This window comes from Ranitomeya imitator, chromosome 1 (genome assembly GCF_032444005.1).
Source record: "Ranitomeya imitator isolate aRanImi1 chromosome 1, aRanImi1.pri, whole genome shotgun sequence".
In the NCBI taxonomy this organism is placed as follows: Eukaryota; Metazoa; Chordata; class Amphibia; order Anura; family Dendrobatidae; genus Ranitomeya; species Ranitomeya imitator.
The window spans coordinates 659696937-659712737 of NC_091282.1; the positions used below are offsets into that span (position 1 = coordinate 659696937).

The window sequence follows — 15801 nt, forward strand, 5'->3', positions numbered from 1 at the left end:
TCACACAGGATAGGATTAGATACACGGCTCAGCAGTCAGTATCACACAGGATAGAATTAGATTCCCAGCTCAGCAGACAGTATCACACAGGATAGGATTAGATACACAGCTCAGCAGACAATATCACACAGGATAGGATTAGATACACAGCTCAGCAGTCAGTATCACACAGGATAGGATTAGATACACGGCTCAGCAGACAGTATCACACAGGATAGGATTAGATACACGGCTCAACAGACAGTATCACACAGGATAGGATTAGATACAGGACTCAGCAGACAGTATCACACATGATAGAATTAGATACACGGCTCAGCAGTCGGTATCACACAGGATAGGATTAGATACACAGCTCAGCAGACACTATCACACAGGATAGGATTAGATACACAGCTCAGCAGACAATATCACACAGGATAGGATTAGATACACGGCTCAGCAGACAGTATCACACAGGAGAGGATTAGATACACGGCTCAGCAGACAGTATCACACAGGATAGGATTAGATACACAGCTCAGCAGACTGTATCACACAGGATAGGATTAGATACAGGACTCAGCAGACAGTATCACACATGATAGAATTAGATACACGGCTCAGCAGTCTGTATCACACAGGATAGGATTAGATACACGGCTCAGCAGTCAGTATCACACAGGATAGAATTAGATTCCCAGCTCAGCAGACAGTATCACACAGGATAGGATTAGATACACAGCTCAGCAGACAATATCACACAGGATAGGATTAGATACACAGCTCAGCAGTCAGTATCACACAGGATAGGATTAGATACACAGCTCAGCAGACAGTATCACACAGGATAGGATTAGATACACAGCTCAGCAGACAGTATCACACAGGATAGGATTAGATACAGGACTCAGCAGACAGTATCACACATGATAGAATTAGATACACGGCTCAGCAGTCGGTATCACACAGGATAGGATTAGATACACAGCTCAGCAGACAGTATCACACAGGATAGGATTAGATACACAGCTCAGCAGACAATATCACACAGGATAGGATTAGATACACAGCTCAGCAGACAGTATCACACAGGATAGGATTAGATACACAGCTCAGCAGACAGTATCACACAGGATAGGATTAGATACACAGCTCAGCAGACAGTATCACACAGGATAGGATTAGATACAGGACTCAGCAGACAGTATCACACATGATAGAATTAGATACACGGCTCAGCAGTCGGTATCACACAGGATAGGATTAGATACACAGCTCAGCAGACAGTATCACACAGGATAGGATTAGATACACAGCTCAGCAGACAATATCACACAGGATAGGATTAGATACACAGCTCAGCAGACAGTATCACACAGGATAGGATTAGATACACGGCTCAGCAGACAGTATCACACAGGAGAGAATTAGATCTAAGGCTCAGTAGGCAGTATATAAACCAATAATTGGAAATAAAGACCCATATCTCATAAAAAAAAAACTTGGATGTACCCAAAATACTGCATATTAAACCTATTGCCACCGAGTAGCACGGTAATAATGTCTATGAAATCAAATAAATTTTTATAATCTGAAACATCATCAAACCAATTAATCACAACGCTACAAACGATGAAAAATCCCATTAAAAACCGAGAGGGAAGGGCAGTGTGGTTATATATAATTACGGGCACATCAGTAATCCATAAATCGCCAATTAACTATTAGGAGGCGCAGAAGTGTGTATATATCTCGTATCACTCATTAGGCAAGCAATATTCCATACAGCAAGGATAACTACTGCTCAGCGAGGGTTAACAACCACCCGAATACAATGTAACAGGCTCCTGATATCAGCAGATTCCTGTATAACAACCAAAGGTCAGAATTACACCAGTACATACAGTGGGGCAAAAAAGTATTTAGTCAGTCAGCAATAGTGCAAGTTCCACCACTTAAAAAGATGAGAGGCGTCTGTAATTTACATCATAGGTAGACCTCAACTATGGGAGACAAACTGAGAAAAAAAAATCCAGAAAATCACATTGTCTGTTTTTTTAATATTTTATTTGCATATTATGGTGGAAAATAAGTATTTGGTCAGAAACAAACAATCAAGATTTCTGGCTCTCACAGACCTGTAACTTCTTCTTTAAGAGTCTCCTCTTTCCTCCACTCATTACCTGTAGTAATGGCACCTGTTTAAACTTGTTATCAGTATAAAAAGACACCTATGCACACCCTCAAACAGTCTGACTCCAAACTCCACTATGGTGAAGACCAAAGAGCTGTCAAAGGACACCAGAAACAAAATTGTAGCCCTGCACCAGGCTGGGAAGACTGAATCTGCAATAGCCAACCAGCTTGGAGTGAAGAAATCAACAGTGGGAGCAATAATTAGAAAATGGAAGACAACCAAGACCACTGATAATCTCCCTCGATCTGGGGCTCCACGCAAAATCCCACCCCGTGGGGTCAGAATGATCACAAGAACGGTGAGCAAAAATCCCAGAACCACGCGGGGGGACCTAGTGAATGAACTGCAGAGAGCTGGGACCAATGTAACAAGGCCTACCATAAGTAACACACTACGCCACCATGGACTCAGATCCTGCAGTGCCAGACGTGTCCCACTGCTTAAGCCAGTACATGTCCGGGCCCGTCTGAAGTTTGCTAGAGACCATTTGGATGATCCAGAGGAGTTTTGGGAGAATGTCCTATGGTCTGATGAAACCAAACTGGAACTGTTTGGTAGAAACACAACTTGTCGTGTTTGGAGGAAAAAGAATACTGAGTTGCATCCATCAAACACCATACCTACTGTAACGCATGGTGGTGGAAACATCATGCTTTGGGGCTGTTTCTCTGCAAAGGGGCCAGGACGACTGATCCGGGTACATGAAAGAATGAATGGGGCCATGTATCGTGAGATTTTGAGTGCAAACCTCCTTCCATCAGCAAGGGCATTGAAGATGAAACGTGGCTGGGTCTTTCAACATGACAATGATCCAAAGCACACCGCCAGGGCAACGAAGGAGTGGCTTCGTAAGAAGCATTTCAAGGTCCTGGAGTGGCCTAGCCAGTCTCCAAATCTCAACCCTATAGAAAACCTTTGGAGGGAGTTGAAAGTCCGTGTTGCCAAGCGAAAAGCCAAAAACATCACTGCTCTAGAGGAGATGTGCATGGAGGAATGGGCCAACATACCAACAACAGTATATGGCAACCTTGTGAAGACTTACAGAAAACGTTTGACCTCTGTCATTGCCAACAAAGGATATATTACAAAGTATTGAGATGAAATTTTGTTTCTGACCAAATACTTATTTTCCACCATAATATGCAAATAAAATGTTAAAAAAACAGACAATGTGATTTTCTGGATTTTTTTTTCTCAGTTTGTCTCCCATAGTTGAGGTCTACCTATGATGTAAATTACAGACGCCTCTCATCTTTTTAAGTGGTGGAACTTGCACTATTGCTGACTGACTAAATACTTTTTTGCCCCACTGTATCATAAATATCTCCTCCTATAGAAGCATCCATGCTGTGGGAGACCAATCTATACACACCGTGTGCCATTGTGTAATCAGACCACCCTGCCCAGTACCCCTATTGGTGTAGGGGGATATTCATGTACTATAGGTGAGTTTGATATGTACTGGTGTCATTCTGCCTTTTGGTTGTTATACAGGAATCTGCTGATATCAGGAGCCCGTTACATTGTATGCGGGTGGTTGTTAACCCTCGCTGAGCAGTATTTATACATGCTGTATGGAATATTGTTTGGCTAATGAGGGATATGCGATATATCTACACTTCTGCGCTTTATATTAGTTTACGTGTGATATATAAAACACCGATGTGCCCGTAATTATATATAACCACATTTCTCTCTCTGTTTTAAGAGGTTTTTTAAATGGGGTTTTTCATCGTTAGTAGCGTTGTAGTTAATTGATTTAATAATGTTTCAGATTATAAAAATGAAATAGATTTGGTAGACATTATTACTGTACTACTCAGTAGGCAGATCACATTACAAGCTTAGATACACTGTATCGGTCTTAGGTTTGTGCACTGGTTTTATTCAGTATGTGACCAGTGATGAGGGATATGTGATACATGCGTTACAATCTATATTATTAATAATGGTACACGTGTTCTCTACTCGGATACGTTCTTGGCTGTTGCATCTATACTCGGTGATGCATAAGACTTGGGAGCCACAGTACTGAGCTGCTCCTGTAAGTGTCCCTGGTCCATCTTGTCCCATCTGCTGTTATCTACATGTAGCGTTGTACTGACAGACAATCTGCTGGGTCTGCGTCATTCGTAGATGGTCTGCGGGGAGTATTCGCTCGTCCTGCTGCTGAGGCTGGACTGCCTGTACCTGGTCCCACACATAACCCACCTACCCATCATCTGGGACAGGTGTTTACGGAACTTGGTTCCCACAAACGTGTAGAAGAAAGGGTTAATGCAGCAATGGAAGTAGGCGATGTTACGGCAAATGAAAAAGGCATAGTCTATGGTTTCACTGCAGTTGTCTTCCCAGAGATCCGTGGAGATCTGCCTCGCCCTGATGAAAATGATGATGTTATAGGGGGTCCAGCAGACGAAGAAGGCCAGAAGAATGAGGAAGATCAGCTTAATGGCCCTGTCCTTGTTGTGCATCTTTGTAGAGTTCAGCTTGACGACGATCAGTGTGTAACAGTACAAGATGATGAAAAGCGGCACCAAGAAGAACATGACCACCTGCTGATAGAATCCCACCAGCTTCCAGTTATTTATCTTATCTATGATGAAGCCTGTCTCCTCACACAATATCCCGTAAAATACGTTTTCTCTGGTCCCATACAGAATGAACTTGGGGATGGCCGAGAAAAAGCTGATGACCCAAACCAAGCCGGTGACAATGTAGACATATAGCATCTTCCTGGTCCTGGTGGCATAGATGGCATGAACAACCGCCATGTATCGATCCACTGTCATTACAGTCAAAAACAAGATGGAGCTGTAAAACCCAATGTAGAACATGGAGGCCAACATCTTGCAAGACGTCTTCCCAAATATCCACTGGTCGTGGTGGTAGTAACCCCAGAAGGGGAGTGGGAGGGTGAACAACAAGTCGGAGAACACCAGGTTGAGGATGAAGAAGTTTGTCACCGTCTTAATGTTCTCAAACTTCAGTAGAAGAAATAAGATGAGGCCGTTGCCTACAAGACTGACAATGAAGACCACATAGAAGAAGGCAGGCACCACCAAAGCCCCAAAATTGTGGCTGTTCTCCTTTGGGCACAAGGTCACGAGTTCGTCATCATAGTTGATGGTCGTGTAAGTGGTGGTCACCAGAGGATTGTCCATCTGTGCCTCGTCCCCGAGTGACATTGTAGCTGAGCTCAACAAGACTCTTGGAGAAGCAGAGTGTGTTTTCTGCTTCTACTCAGTCCAAGAAATAAAATCAACCAGTCCACGTTGATGGGTGATGATGAGCAATGTAAATTTCGCAATGTACACTGTAAGGTGTAGATCGCTGATTTATCTGGAACTGCAGGAAACACATTGCAAAGCGCCCACAGTTTGTGCAACGTCCAACCTCTTCTTCCCCCAAAGAAAAAATCACAAAAATAGCTCCAGATAAACAAAGATTTTGCAATCTTGACAGCCTTGGCCGCAGATGGAGCAGACAAGAACTAAGTAGAGCAAGGGAGACGGAAAGATGAATCTGCGCAAAGACTGAGTATACAGGGGCATAACCCCTAGCCATATAAATTTGCAAGGTACGTGGACTTTTAGGATCGTCCTACGGCAATACTCAAAATTGACCATTTAGTATCAAAATTAAGATATAGGATGATGATCAATAACCAGTCTTCTATAAAAGGATGATTGGTGGTATACTGGGGGTTGGGCGTTTGTTTTTTCCTACTTGCATATCTTACGATGGCACACAGCCTCAGCCAGCCATTTAATAGAGATTGTAAGTCAGGAATGTGCACCAAAAAAGGCCACTCCTAAGGTTAGTGTTACTTGCGCATTCTCTCACACTTTGCAAAAGTGGATTTTTTATGTTATTATTTCTTGGCTTCTGTCTTCATTAAGCATGTATAGGATCAGCAGATTTCCCAAGATCTGAATTATTGGAAATTCAGCAGCTGGACACTTTTGCACCTCAAACAAAGCATAATGTTGGTAAAAATTGGCAACAGCCACAGCCAAAGGAGTAGGAATTTAATCAAAGCTCTTCATAACAATTCTGGTTTAAGGAACAAAGAGATGAGATCCTCCTATAAGCCGTTTCTTTCGTAAGGGAAGTAAGAAAATGTCCTCTCCCCAGTCATCAATCGTCTTCTTTTTCAAACTTAAAAACAAATTATTGTTTTAACCGACCGACCACAGCCAGATATCATCTGTGGAAGAACCTTTGTTGAAAGAATTTTCTTGGAAAGGTCGTTTGGTCATCTCGTAATCAATTGACATATACGGTCAAGGACAAAATGGAGCTGTAGAACCTGGAGGCCAAATCTAGCTAAATGTCCTTCTAAATATTCACTGATCATAGTGGTTGTGAGTTACTCCAGAAGGGCGATGGGACGTTGGAAAGCAACAGGTTGACGATGAAGAAGTTGGTTACCATCTTTATAATCTCAAACTTTAGGATAAGGAATGCAGTGTGGCCATTGGTACGAAAATTAACCACAAAGCCAGAATAGAAGATGGGCACCACCTCAGAAATATTATTCGACACCTGGTATCAATGGACATGAACAGTCATGAACAAAATGGAGCTTTAGAAACCAATGTAGAAGCTGAAGGCCAAATGTCCTTTGGAATATCCACTGATCATGGTCGTTGTAACTTCAGAAGGGCAGTGGGAAGCTGAATAACAAGTTGGAGAACGTCAGGTTGAAAATGAAGAAGTTGGTCACCATCCTTAAGAATCTCAAATTTTAGGATAATGAATACAATATAGATATTGGTCCAAAAATTAACAATGAAAATGGAATAGAAGCTGGGCACCACCTCATAAATATCACTTGTCACTTGGTATCAATAGGAATGAATGGTTAAGAGAAACATGAAGACCAACATTTTACAAAATGTCCTTTCGAATATTCACCGATTTTGGTGGTTGTAGCTCCAGAAGGGAGATGGGAGAGTGAATAACAAGTTGGAGAGCAACAGGTTGAGGTAGAAGATGTTGTTCTCCATTTTAAAAATCTTGAACTTTAGGAGAAGGAATACAATGTGTATATTGGTAAAAAAAATTGAATAGAGAATAGATGGTGGGCACCACCTCGAAAATATAATTCATCACCTTGTATCAATGGATATGTGCGGTCAAGAACAACATGAAGCTGTAGAACCTTGAGCTCACAAATATGCACTGGTCATGGTGGGTGTAACCCCAGAAAGGCAGTGTGATGGTGAATAACAAGTTGGAGAGCACTAGGTTGAGGATGAAGAAGTTGATCACTATATTATTGATCTCGAACTTCAAAAGCAGAAATATAATGTGGGTCAGAAACCTAACCATGAAGATGAGATTGAAGAAAGTGGGCACTACTTCAGACAGATTGTTGGGTCGTCTGGTATTATTGAACAGGTACAGTCAAAAACAAGATGGAGAACCTGGAGGATGACATTTTGGATGTTGTCCTTCTATATATGCACTGGTCATGGTGGTTGTAACCCCAGAATGGCAGTGGGAGAGTGAATAACAAGTTGGAGAGCAGCAAGTTGAGGATGAAAAAATTGATCACCATCTTAATGATCTCGAACTTCAGGAGCAAGAATATGATTTGACCATTGGTCAGTGACAATAAAGATGGACCATAAGAAGGTGGGCACCACCTTAGACATGTGCGCTTGCCACCCGGTATCGCATAGCATACACGGCCAGGGTGGGCGTCTTCTTTGGTCTGGATGGTCTATGGTTGTGTCATGTAATGATGGTTCACCACTCCCTCAATGGTTCTTCACCCTTCTATGCCATGGTCATGGCCGCCTTCTTCTTCAGTGGATTGTGATGGCTGCTTGTTTACACCAGATATTGAATTTGTCCCTTGTTACCCCTGCGGACCCCCTGGGACGGCTCATCTGCTTCAGAACAAAAGGGTGAAGTGAGTAAATACAACCAGCTCAGTCCTTATCCCCCGACCTCAGGGGAGCATTGGGGGCCTTGTGCAGATTAGATATTCACTGCTCAGCCCTGGTCTGTGGGTTTGGCTGACTTTTATCTAATTCCTATGGCAGACTGAGGAGCACTGTGGAAACTGATAAGGACAGCTGATCGAGGACAAAAGCTCTGTGCCAATATTTACTGATAAGTATGCGAACCCTCAAATTCTGAATTTTAGGGAACTTATTATTCCACCTTCTCACCCACCATCCCTATAGTGAAAATTTTAGACCTAGAAAGAGCAAATCCAGGCACATTAATGAAACTCAGCTTCTCATAGATAGCAACCAATCACAGAGCAGCTTTCATTATTTAAGAGCTGGATTTGAAATGAAAGCTGCATAGTGATTTGCTGCTATGGGTAACGATGACAGTCACGCCTACCAATCGCTTAAGCACCAAACTATCATCATCCACGCTGTGTGAAGATCACGTGATATGTGCTCTCCTATCAGATCATCCCAAATACTTCCTGCTTACTGAAGTCACTCACTCCAAGCTAAACGTGTGATAGGCTGACATATGACAATCCCGCCCACTGTGGCTCCGTCTCCTGAGCATGTGGTGGGAGGAGCTTCTGAATGTCACTCACTGAGTAGCCGCAACACAAACGGACGGTGAGTCTCCCCCAATATTTCCGAGTGACCCCGAATCTCCCCGAACCCTCAACCCACTGCCTGTGTGCTCTATATTATTACACCCCCTGTATACTACAGTGTGATGTATATTATTACCCCCTGTGTACCACTGTGTGCTGTACATTATTACCCCCTCCTGTATACCAGTGTGTGCGGTATATTATTACCCCCTCATGTATACCACTGTCCTGTACATTATTACACCTCCCCTGTATACCACCGTGTGCTGTATATTATTACCACACGTGTATACCTCTGTATCCTGTACATTACCCCCTCCTGTATACCTCTGTGTGCTGTACGTTATTACACCCCTGCTGTATACCACTGTGTGCTGTATATTATTACACCCCTTCTGTATACCACTGTATCCTGTACATTATTACATCCTCTATCTATCTCTGTGTGCTGTACATTTACACACCCCTGTATATCACTGTGTGCTGTACATTACCCCCTCCTGTATACCTCTGTGTGCTGTACGTTATTACACCACTCCTGTATACCTGTGTGCTGTATGTTATTACACCACTCCTGTATACCACTGTGTGCTGTACATTTAGACCTCTCTTGTAAACCACTGTGTGCTGTATATTATTACCCCCTCCTGTATATCACTGTATCCTGTACATTACACCCCTCCTGTATACCTCTGTGTGCTGTACATTATTACACTCATCCTGTATGCCTGTGTCCTGTACATTACCCCCTCCTGTGTACCTCTGTGCCCTGTACTTTATTACACCACCCCTGTATACCTCTGTGTCCTGTACATTATTACACCCCTCCTGGATACCTGTGTGTGCTGTACATTATTACACCCCTTCTGTATACCACTGTATCCTGTACATTATTACACCCTCTATCTATCTCTGTGTGCTATACATTTACACACCCCTGTATATCACTGTGTGCTGTACATTACCCCCTCCTGTATACCTCTGTGTGCTGTACGTTATTACACCACTCCTGTATACCTGTGTGCTGTACGTTATTACACCACTCCTGTATACCTGTGTGCTGTACGTTATTACACCACTCCTGTATACCTGTGTGCTGTATGTTATTACACCACTCTTGTATACCTGTGTGCTGTACGTTATTACACCACTCCTGTATACCACTGTGTGCTGTACATTATTAGACCCACCTGTATACCACTGTGTGCTGTACATTTAGACCTCTCTTGTATACCACTGTGTGCTGTATATTATTACCCCCTCCTGTATACCACTGTGTCCTGTACATTACACCCCTCCTGCATACCTCTGTGTGCTGTACATTATTACACTCATCCTGTATGCCTGTGTCCTGTACATTACTCCCTCCTGTGTACCTCTGTGCCCTGTACTTTATTACACCACCCCTGTATACATCTGTGTCCTGTACATTATTACATCCCTCCTGGATACCTGTGTGTGCTGTACATTATTACACCCCTGCTGTATACCACTGTATCCTGTACATTATTACACCCTCTATCTATCTCTGTGTGCTGTACATTTACACACCCCTGTATATCACTGTGGTGTACATTACCCCCTCCTGTATACCTCTGTGTGCTGCACGTTATTACACCCCTCCTGTATACCTCTGTGTGCTGCACGTTATTACACCACTCCTGTATACCTGTGTGCTGTACGTTATTACACCACTCCTGTATACCTGTGTGCTGTACATTATTACACCACTCCTGTATACCACTGTGTGCTGTACATTATTAGACCCTCCTGTATACCACTGTGTGCTGTACATTTAGACCTCCTGTATACCACTGTGTGCTGTATATTATTACCCCCTCCTGTATACCACTGTGTCCTGTACATTACACCCCTCCTGTATACCTCTGTGTGCTGTACATTATTACACTCTTCCTGTATGCCTGTGTCCTGTACATTACTCCCTCCTGTGTACCTCTGTGCCCTGTACTTTATTACACCACCCCTTTATACCACTGTGTCCTGTACATTATTACACCCCTCCTGGATACCTCTGTGCCCTGTACATTATTACACCCCCCGTATACCACTGTGTGCTGTACATTATTACACCCCTATATACTTCTGTGTTCTGTACATTATTACACCCCCTGTATACCTCTGTGTTCTGTACATTATTACACCCCTCCTGTATACCTGTGTGCTGTACATTAAACCCCACTCTATGCTTCTGTGTGCTGTACATTATTACACTCTTCCTGTATGCCTGTGTCCTGTACATTATTACCCCCTCCTGTGTTCCTCTGTGCCCTGTACATTATTACACCAACCCTGTATACCTCTGTGTCCTGTACATTATTACACCCCTCCTGGATACCTGTGTGTGCTGTACATTATTACACCCCTCCTGTATACCACTGTGTCCTTTACATTATTACACCCCCTATCTACCTTTGTGTGCTGTACATTATTACACCCCCTGTATACCTCTGTGTGCCGTACATTATTACACCCACCTGTATACCACTGTGTGCTGTACATTATTACACCCCCTGTATACCACTGTGTCCTGTGCATTATTACGCCCCCCTTGTATACCTGTGTGCCCTGTACATTATTACACCTCCCCTGTATACCACTGTGAGCTGTATATTATTACACCCTCCTGTATACCTCTGTGTCCTGTACATTATTACACTCCTCCTGTATACTATTGTGAGCTGTATATTATTACACCCTCCTGTATACCTCTGTGTCCTGTACATTATTACACCTCTCCTGTATACCACTGTGTGCTGTATATTATTACTCCTCCTGTATACCACTATGTCCTGTACAGTACCCCTCCTGTATACCTCTGTGTCCTGTACATTGAAAAAGGAGGAAAGGTATGCAAAAAAATGGGATCACCTGAGTAGAGGTGGCGGGTCCACAAAACAACTTTATACAAACACTATATTGCACAAAAATATTTTTGTGCAATATAGTGTTTGTATAAAGTTGTATTGTGGACCCGCCACCTCTACTCATGTGGTGGAGGCCTTTTAAGTGTTTTTAAATGTGCTTTGTGTGCTGTTCTTAATAAATTGAATATTTTGTATATCATTATTGTACTGGTGATCCCATTTTTTTTTGCATACCTTTCCTCTTTTTTCTGTGTTCTACGTGAGTATGCAACAGGTGATCCCATAACTTAATATTGGATGGTGCCCACTCTAACATATAATTGTCTGTGTCCTGTACATTATTACACCTCTCCTGTATACAACTGTGAGCTGTACATTATTACACTCTCCTGTATACTACTGCGTCCTGTACATTATTACCCACTCCTGGATACCTCTGTGTCCTGTACATTATTACCCCTTCCTGTACATCTGTGTCTTATACATTATTACACCCCCTCCTGTATACCTCTGAGTGCTGTACATTATTAAACCCCTCTTTATACATCTGTGTCCTTTTATGTTATTACCCCCCTCCTGTGTACCTCTGTGTCTTGTGCATTACACCCTTCTTGTATGCCTGTTACCTGCACATTATTACCCCTTCCTGTGTACCTCTGTGCCCTGTACATTACACCCCCTGTATACCTCTGTGTGATGTACATTATTACACCCCTCCTGTATACAACTGTGTGCTGTACGTTATTACACCCCCTGTATACCTCTGTGTGCTGTCCATTATTACACCCCCTGTATCTCTGTGTGCTGCACATTACACCCCCCTCTATACCTCTGTGTGCTGTACATTATTACACCCTTCCTGTATGCCTGTTTCCTGTACATTATTACCCCTTCCTGTGTATCTGTGCCCTGTACATTATTACACCCCTCCTGGATACCTGTGTGTGCTGTACATTATTACACCCCTCCTGTATACCACTGTGACCTGTACATTATTACACCCCCCTGTATATCACTGTGTGCTGTACATTAATACACCCTCTGTATACCTCTGTGTCCTGTACATTATTACACCCCTCCTGTATACCTCTGTGTGCTGTTCATTATTACCTCCTCTTGTATTCCTCTGTGTGCTGTACATTATTACACCACTCCTGTATACCACTGTGTGCTGTACATTATTACCCCCTCCTGTATACCACTGTGTGCGGTAAATTATTAAACCTCTCCTGTATACCACTGTGTGCTGTATATTATTAGCCCCTGCTGTATACCACTGTGTCCTGTACATTACCCCCTCCCGTATACCTCTGTGTCCTGTACATTATTACACCCCTCCTGTATACCTCTGTGTCCTGTACATTATTACACCTTGTCATGATTCACACCTCTGTGTCCTGTACATTATTACACCCCTCATGTATACCACTGTCCTGTACATTATTACACCTCCCCTGTATACCACCGTGTGCTGTATATTATTACCACACGTGTATACCTCTGTATCCTGTACATTACCCCCTCCTGTATACCTCTGTGTGCTGTACGTTATTACACCCCTGCTGTATACCACTGTGTGCTGTATATTATTACACCCCTTCTGTATACCACTGTATCCTGTACATTATTACATCCTCTATCTATCTCTGTGTGCTGTACATTTACACACCCCTGTATATCACTGTGTGCTGTACATTACCCCCTCCTGTATACCTCTGTGTGCTGTACGTTATTACACCACTCCTGTATACCTGTGTGCTGTATGTTATTACACCACTCCTGTATACCACTGTGTGCTGTACATTTAGACCTCTCTTGTAAACCACTGTGTGCTGTATATTATTACCCCCTCCTGTATATCACTGTATCCTGTACATTACACCCCTCCTGTATACCTCTGTGTGCTGTACATGATTACACTCTTCCTGTATGCCTGTGTCCTGTACATTACCCCCTCCTGTGTACCTCTGTGCCCTGTACTTTATTACACCACCCCTGTATACCTCTGTGTCCTGTACATTATTACACCCCTCCTGGATACCTGTGTGTGCTGTACATTATTACACCCCTTCTGTATACCACTGTATCCTGTACATTATTACACCCTCTATCTATCTCTGTGTGCTATACATTTACACACCCCTGTATATCACTGTGTGCTGTACATTACCCCCTCCTGTATACCTCTGTGTGCTGTACGTTATTACACCACTCCTGTATACCTGTGTGCTGTACGTTATTACACCACTCCTGTATACCTGTGTGCTGTACGTTATTACACCACTCCTGTATACCTGTGTGCTGTATGTTATTACACCACTCCTGTATACCTGTGTGCTGTACGTTATTACACCACTCCTGTATACCACTGTGTGCTGTACATTATTAGACCCACCTGTATACCACTGTGTGCTGTACATTTAGACCTCTCTTGTATACCACTGTGTGCTGTATATTATTACCCCCTCCTGTATACCACTGTGTCCTGTACATTACACCCCTCCTGCATACCTCTGTGTGCTGTACATTATTACACTCATCCTGTATGCCTGTGTCCTGTACATTACTCCCTCCTGTGTACCTCTGTGCCCTGTACTTTATTACACCACCCCTGTATACATCTGTGTCCTGTACATTATTACATCCCTCCTGGATACCTGTGTGTGCTGTACATTATTACACCCCTGCTGTATACCACTGTATCCTGTACATTATTACACCCTCTATCTATCTCTGTGTGCTGTACATTTACACACCCCTGTATATCACTGTGGTGTACATTACCCCCTCCTGTATACCTCTGTGTGCTGCACGTTATTACACCCCTCCTGTATACCTCTGTGTGCTGCACGTTATTACACCACTCCTGTATACCTGTGTGCTGTACGTTATTACACCACTCCTGTATACCTGTGTGCTGTACATTATTACACCACTCCTGTATACCACTGTGTGCTGTACATTATTAGACCCTCCTGTATACCACTGTGTGCTGTACATTTAGACCTCCTGTATACCACTGTGTGCTGTATATTATTACCCCCTCCTGTATACCACTGTGTCCTGTACATTACACCCCTCCTGTATACCTCTGTGTGCTGTACATTATTACACTCTTCCTGTATGCCTGTGTCCTGTACATTACTCCCTCCTGTGTACCTCTGTGCCCTGTACTTTATTACACCACCCCTTTATACCACTGTGTCCTGTACATTATTACACCCCTCCTGGATACCTCTGTGCCCTGTACATTATTACACCCCCCGTATACCACTGTGTGCTGTACATTATTACACCCCTATATACTTCTGTGTTCTGTACATTATTACACCCCCTGTATACCTCTGTGTTCTGTACATTATTACACCCCTCCTGTATACCTGTGTGCTGTACATTATTACACTCTTCCTGTATGCCTGTGTCCTGTACATTATTACCCCCTCCTGTGTTCCTCTGTGCCCTGTACATTATTACACCAACCCTGTATACCTCTGTGTCCTGTACATTATTACACCCCTCCTGGATACCTGTGTGTGCTGTACATTATTACACCCCTCCTGTATACCACTGTGTCCTTTACATTATTACACCCCCTATCTACCTTTGTGTGCTGTACATTATTACACCCCCTGTATACCTCTGTGTGCCGTACATTATTACACCCACCTGTATATCACTGTGTGCTGTACATTATTACACCCCCTGTATACCACTGTGTCCTGTGCATTATTACGCCCCCCTTGTATACCTGTGTGCCCTGTACATTATTACACCTCCCCTGTATACCACTGTGAGCTGTATATTATTACACCCTCCTGTATACCTCTGTGTCCTGTACATTATTACACTCCTCCTGTATACTATTGTGAGCTGTATATTATTACACCCTCCTGTATACCTCTGTGTCCTGTACATTATTACACCTCTCCTGTATACCACTGTGTGCTGTATATTATTACCCCTCCTGTATACCACTATGTCCTGTACAGTACCCCTCCTGTATACCTCTGTGTCCTGTACATTGAAAAAGGAGGAAAGGTATGCAAAAAAATGGGATCACCTGAGTAGAGGTGGCGGGTCCACAAAACAACTTTATACAAACACTATATTGCACAAAAATATTTTTGTGCAATATAGTGTTTGTATAAAGTTGTATT

The 15801-nt window shown here is 43.1% G+C and overlaps 2 protein-coding genes across 2 annotated transcripts in view; one reads left to right on the top strand and one right to left on the bottom strand.

Annotated features, from left to right (window-relative positions):
* Positions 1 to 4043: 4043 nt before the first annotated feature.
* Positions 4044 to 5569, bottom strand: LOC138658016 (C-C chemokine receptor type 3-like). Its single transcript, XM_069745598.1, has one exon. The coding sequence runs from the start codon at positions 5365 to 5367 to the stop codon at positions 4306 to 4308; it is 1062 nt and encodes a 353-aa protein (XP_069601699.1). The 5' UTR covers positions 5368 to 5569; the 3' UTR covers positions 4044 to 4305.
* A 3140-nt stretch (positions 5570 to 8709) lies between these two features.
* Positions 8710 to 15801, top strand: part of PPOX (protoporphyrinogen oxidase) — a 36019-nt gene continuing 28927 nt past the window's right edge. The window contains exon 1 of the mRNA XM_069728842.1: positions 8710 to 8778. The gene's annotated coding sequence lies outside the window, so the exon portion shown is untranslated. The remainder of the gene's footprint in view (positions 8779 to 15801) is intronic.

What these genes read in the sequence shown, in the direction of transcription:
- LOC138658016 (XM_069745598.1), bottom strand. Translation starts at nt 5,367, where the DNA reads ATGTCACTCGGGGACGAGGCACAGATGGACAATCCTCTGGTGACCACC.